The sequence below is a fragment of the Chinchilla lanigera genome, unplaced genomic scaffold (assembly GCF_000276665.1).
Source record: "Chinchilla lanigera isolate Chin_1 unplaced genomic scaffold, ChiLan1.0 scaffold00149, whole genome shotgun sequence".
Lineage (NCBI taxonomy): Eukaryota > Metazoa > Chordata > Mammalia > Rodentia > Chinchillidae > Chinchilla > Chinchilla lanigera.
Genome location: NW_004955550.1, coordinates 2,569,081 through 2,574,991, shown reverse-complemented (window position 1 = coordinate 2,574,991; position 5,911 = coordinate 2,569,081). Strand labels below are relative to the sequence as shown.

The 5,911-nt window shown below is 43.5% G+C and overlaps 2 gene segments (V, D, J or C); both read right to left on the bottom strand.

Annotated features, from left to right (window-relative positions):
* Positions 1–28: 28 nt before the first annotated feature.
* The window catches only part of LOC102018230, an 11,621-nt gene continuing 5,738 nt past the window's right edge, over positions 29–5,911 (bottom strand). The window contains 2 exon segments of the V gene segment in view: positions 29–1,843; positions 2,042–2,163. Of these exon segments, the coding sequence occupies positions 1,404–1,843; positions 2,042–2,090 (489 nt within the window).
* Positions 5,056–5,911, bottom strand: part of LOC106147379 — a 7,032-nt gene continuing 6,176 nt past the window's right edge. Inside the window, 1 exon segment of the V gene segment in view lies at positions 5,056–5,148. Within this exon segment, the coding sequence occupies positions 5,056–5,148 (93 nt within the window).

The window sequence follows — 5,911 nt, the reverse complement described above, 5'->3', positions numbered from 1 at the left end:
ACTATCTCCTGTCTCCTGCCATGGGACTGCAAGACCCTCAGGTGACTGAAGGTCATCAGCAGAAGGTGGCCTCACTTACCAGGCTCCAGGTGGCTGGCAAGCAATGGCACCCTGCAATGGCTCTGTCCGTGTCAGGCTACTAATCATTCAGGCGTTCACGGGTTGGAACACTGAGCGTAGACATAGCCTCGATTCTCTCTGCCACCTAGTGACGCAGATGTGACACAGCAGCCACACCTGCAATGCCTCAGGGGGCAGTTAAAATAAAATTTAAAATAAAAAGACAAATAAATAAAAGCATATGCTATGTATCTTGAGATATATTTATACTAAAGTAAGTATCCCACTCCAGAAAAGGAAAGCCAAATTTGAGTAACTTCATTCTATCACATCTTTGGGTTCTTCTCATTGTCTTCCAAATATTTTTTCCATTCTTGAAAATATTTCCTCATGGGCAGTTCTGCATGTCAAGAATTTGCAGCAAGTCCTACTCATGTTGAATCACTTAGTGGCACACTGAAGAAAGCTGAACAGAAATCTTAATCTCCCATTTTCAAGGATTTCTGACACTGAACTATGTAAACCATGCCATAACTAACCCTGTAATCTCAGATTTGCAATCTGTGTAGCTTTCAATATTTCTCTACAATTCAATTTAACATCTACTATAAGATCTTCTTTGTATAAAACCACAGATACTTTTCCTGGATTTAGTGTAGTAAGTACAAGGAAAATCTATACTGTATAGGAGTCAGGGGAGGGGATGAGGATATGATCTTCAGTGTCACCAACTGTCCTCACCATTTGCCAAAATACATTCAATGCCATGCGTACTAACACATGCAAATCTTTTGCCATGCAAATCTTTAACCACCATAACAAACCCTTTGGTGCCTGAAACTCACCTCCACTCCTTCTCAGAGATCCTTCTTAAGGAATCTGGGGTTACCCTGTGCTCCTGTGCCCTTCCAAGATGTACAACCCCCCAATGGCTATCATTGATGCTTCTTACATTTGCATGCCACACCCCAGGGCACAAGAATCAAGATTAAGGTCAGGTACTCTGAGACCCTCCCAGCCTGTACTGAGGAACAGCAATATAGACCCTCTCCAACCTTAGATCACTGCCAGCAACTGAGCATTTAGTCTCTACCGGTCCTCACATTCTGACTCTAGCCCTTCCCTCCATACTCCACCCAGAGGTGTCCTCATTTAAAGCAGAAGAGGTGTTGCAGCTGAGAGCAGAGATGAGGCAGGAGCTCTACAACTTGAACAATTCATGACTTCAAACACCTATAGGCAAGTGTTATGTTTATGAGATGATCTATGGTGACAGTATCATGGGTATAAACTTTCCCTTCATGGTCAGTTACTTTAACAGTTGTTAAAAATACTGCCCTACTCTATGAAACTCTTCCCAGTATTGTTCTTAATTTCCACTGCATCTGGAGCAGGAACAGAACTTCTCTGCCCTGTGATCTCCACTCTGCCTCATGTCTGCCTGAGCCTCTGTGGTTTGGGTGCAGGCTGCAGGTGCCTGGGGAGCACTGTGCACTCACGGCACAGAAGTAGGTAGCTGAGTCAAGGGACTGGGAGTCTCTGATGTGCAGGGAAACATAGCGGTTGGCTCTGTTGAGATGTGCTCTGAATCTTCCATCTTCTTGGTCACCATTGGAATATATAGCAATCAGCATCTTAGGGCCTTTCCCAGGGTACTGTCGGTACCACCTGAAGTTGTCAGAAGTGCTGTCCCTATAAGTGCAGTTGAGTGAGATGATGGCTCCTTCTGGGACACTGAGGGACTCAGGACTCTGCTCCACTTCTTTTTGCTGGCCACTTATCCCTGTCCACAAAGACAACAGGCAAAGAAGATGGGTTGGGTAGTGGGTGCTTCCTCTCCAGAGAAGAAACTATCTTTTCAGTGCTCTCACAACCTCCTGTATTTAGAGGATAAAACCATTCATATTCATCCCACAGTGCTGGTACAGACAACAATTTTGCATATTGTACTGTAAGTTCCCAAAGAAATGCCCATACTCACAGGTGAACTGAAGCCAAAGGATCACTAGTAAGGCACTGAAGGACTTCATCGTCTTCCTCCTGCTCACTGAGAATTCTGATTTTAAGCTCTACAAAGCTTCTTAAAATACCTTGATTTTTTTGCTGCAGGAAACAAGAATAAAAGCAACTGTTCTAAAAAATACAATAAGTTCTTTGAGTGGGTGGCTAAGCCAAGCCCCTCCTCTGATCTTTTTCACCTCTGTCTCTCTCTCTCTCTGTCTCTCTGTCTCTGTCTCTGTCTCTCTGTCTCTCTGTCTCTCTGTCTCTCTGTCTCTCTCTCTCTCTCTCTCTCTCTCTCTCTCTCTCTCTCTCTCTTTCTCTGTCTCTGTCTCTCCCTCATATACATTCTTACACACACACACACACACACACACAGTGTTAAAGAAGTTGAAACCATTCTCAGGGTGCCTGAGACGATGCTGCCATCTTGTGGACTCAGGATAGTGATAAATGAGATACAGAAAATGCACACACGTAATGGGAACTGTTAAACATCAAACTCAAACACTTCAGTTAAGAACAAATTAAGAAATATTTGCTCCAAGTCAATCCCCTTGTGTGAGTGGGATGCACATATGTAGGTGTATTTTACATGAAATAACTGGGAACAAATCACAATATTTTCTCCATCTGATGGTTAGAAATATATTGCATATGATATCTGTGCAGTGCTGGGTTACTCCATAAGTGCATGTAAAAGTTGCAAAGAAAGCCACCTACTCAGGACCCCTTCTATCTCACTTAGACAGAGGTTTTCCTTCCCCATTACAAAAAAAACTTGAAAACATTCAGTAAAACAGCTAGTGTAGTTTAACAAGGTGGTGTAATGCCAAAGTAAATAGTTTCACACTATTTTCAAAACAGGACTAAATCTAGGATATATATTAATGTCCAGGGAAAGAAGACATCGAATGTGCCTCTTTTAGGAATAATAGTGGATCTCTATTCTCTTTTTCATGAATCAAACAGTAGCATGTAAGCCCAGACAGCTTGAGGAAATCCAGGGAGCCTCCCTTTCCCCTCCAACACATGCCTGGGAGCCAACTGAAGACAATAAACTTTCAGGCTCTCCTAAAACCTCACCTAGCCACAATTTACAAGCACAGGAGTTGCACTGACCACTGGGGATTTTCAGACCCTCACCCTGCCACTCACACATAATCAGGAGAGTGAGGCTGTGCTCCAGAGAACCTCTGGATCCTCAAAAATGACAAAATGAAGGAGTAAAATGCAATCCAAAACCTCCACACCACCCAGAAAAAGTCCAGGAGACATCAACATGGAAGAGCCTGGAAGTCATACACCTGAAATTTCTGAAATGATAGCAACTGGAATACAGATACAACTCCATCAGACCACAGAAGACAGCAGATCAAAAAATACTCTCTCAGGTAAAAAACAGAAATGACAACAATAATGAAAGAATTGTTCAGCATATCCAAAGATGACATTGACAAGAAAATAGAAGAGCACAGACAACTCATGAAAATCTTGACTGAACAATATAGTAAAGAACTAGAATGTATGAAATAGATTCAAGCAGACATCCAGGAAATTAAAAATTCCATTGAAACCTTGCAAAACCACCTGAACAAAGCTGAAGATAGACATTCAGACCTTGAAGACAGCATTGCCACTAATGAACATGAAAGGAGGGACCTCTTGAAAACAAGGAACCAGGAAATAACAATTCAACAACTGCAAGATGAAGCAAAGAAAAACAATGTCAGATTAATAGGTATCTATGAAACAACAGGTGTCAACACAAATGGCTTAAAAAGACTATTTGCAGAAATAATAGAAAAGAAAATCTCAACATGCAAAAAGAATCGAACAAACAGTAAGTGATGCATACAGAACTCTGATTAATCGTGACCAAAATAAATCTACACCCAGACATATGGTGATCAAAATCCCAGAAACTCAACAAAAGATCAGAATTTTAAAAGATGTTAGAGAAAAGAAACAGATGAACTATAAAGGAAAGCCTATCAGAATCACGGCAAACTTCTCAACACAACATATCAAGTCAAGAAGAGCTTGGAGTGAAGTATTTCAGGTACTGAAAGAAACTTCCAACCCAGATTGATGTGCAAAACTATCCTTCAAATTTAATGGAGAAATAAAATATTTTCATGATAAAGAACAACTGAAGAAATTCATGAGTGCCAAACCAATTCTACAAAGAGTACTAAAAGATATTCTAGAAAGAGGTAAAACAGACTGCAATTTCAAGAACAACAACAGAAAGAAACAAACAAGCAGAGCAAGCAATTAAACAGATGGAAAAAGGAGGATCCAACAGCAGGAAAATACCATGAGAAAGATAAGCCAATACATATCAGTTATAACCATCAGTGTAAATGGTCTCAATGCACCAACCAAAGGAAACGGACTAGCAGAGTGCATCAAGAAACAAAATCCAGAGACTCTCTGAGCCCCGTGCACCCTGCGCTGAGAGAGTGAGTACTCCGGGAGCTTCTGGGCCTGTGGGTTCGAGTCTGTGCTCGGCCTACACCGCCACGGTTCCCAGCTGAAATGCACGGAGAAAGCCAGGTATTTTCCATCTATCCCTGAGGGCAGAGTGCGCAAACCAGGTGCCTGCCGACATTACAGACTGAGGCTCTGCTGACCAGGCACCCACAGCAGAGAGGAGGTCTTTACTCAGAAGCCCCGAGGTCTTCTCTGGCTGGGGGCTGGGCAAGCAGACTCTCTGAGCCCCACGCGCCCTGCAATGAGAGAGCGAGTACTCTGGGAGCTGCTGGGCCCTTGGGTTCGAGTCTGTGCTCAGTCCACACCGCCACGGTTCCCAGCTGAAACGTGTGGAGAGAGCCAGGTATTTCCCATTTACTCCCTGAGGGCAGAGCGCATGAACTAGGACCCAACGGACATTACAGACTGAGTCTCTCCTGTCCTGGCACCCGCGGCAGAGAGGAGGTCCTCAATCAGAAGCCCCGGGGACTTCTCTGGCTGGGAGCTGGGTGAGCAGACTCTCTAAGCCCTGCGCACACTGCGCCAAGTGAGCAAGTGCTCCAGCAGCTGCCGGACCTGCAGTTCGAGTTCATGCTTTGCCTTTGCCCAGACCCTCTAATGAGGCGAAGGCTGGGGAAGTCTGTGACTGCTACCCATCTGGGCTGCATCTGGTGCCTGTATGTGTCCTGAACTGACTGGAGACATAGATTCAGGTGGATCACAAACTGTAGACCCTGCAGTTTGTGTCTGAATTATACCCATACCCTAAACTGTCTGGAGACATAGGTCCACTGGACCGGGATTGTCACACCAGTGCAACCTGAGTCAGGTCTGAACGTGCACTGAACTGCAAGGGGATGCTGGATCAGAAGGTTGGCCATCAACTGACACAAGTGCCCATGTCTGAGAACAGGGATAGCTAGATACAAATCAAAAACTGCCAGAAAACTGAAGACTAAATAGTGCTACTCAGAGGTCACCCAGAGGCAAACCTAAACTACAGGAAAAATAGGGACACTAGTGGTCTTGGCTGTGCAGCTACTCAAGAGGGAAATTGAGCTTTCTGCAACCAGTAGCAAACATGTTAAAATGAAAGACTAAAACACAATCCCAGAAATCCACCCCAATCAGAACAAGTCCAGGAGACATCAGCATAGGAGAATTTGGTAAACACATGCTTGAAATAGCTGAAATGATTGCAATGGAGGTAAAGAAACAACTGCATAAGGCCATAGAAGAGATGAGATCAGAAATAATCTCTCAGGCAAAAAGTGAAATGACAAGAATAATGAAGGAAATGCTCAAAAATCTGAAGAAGAAATATATAAGAAAATAGAAGAACAAAGGCAAGGATCAGAAGTGTTCAATGAAAAATATA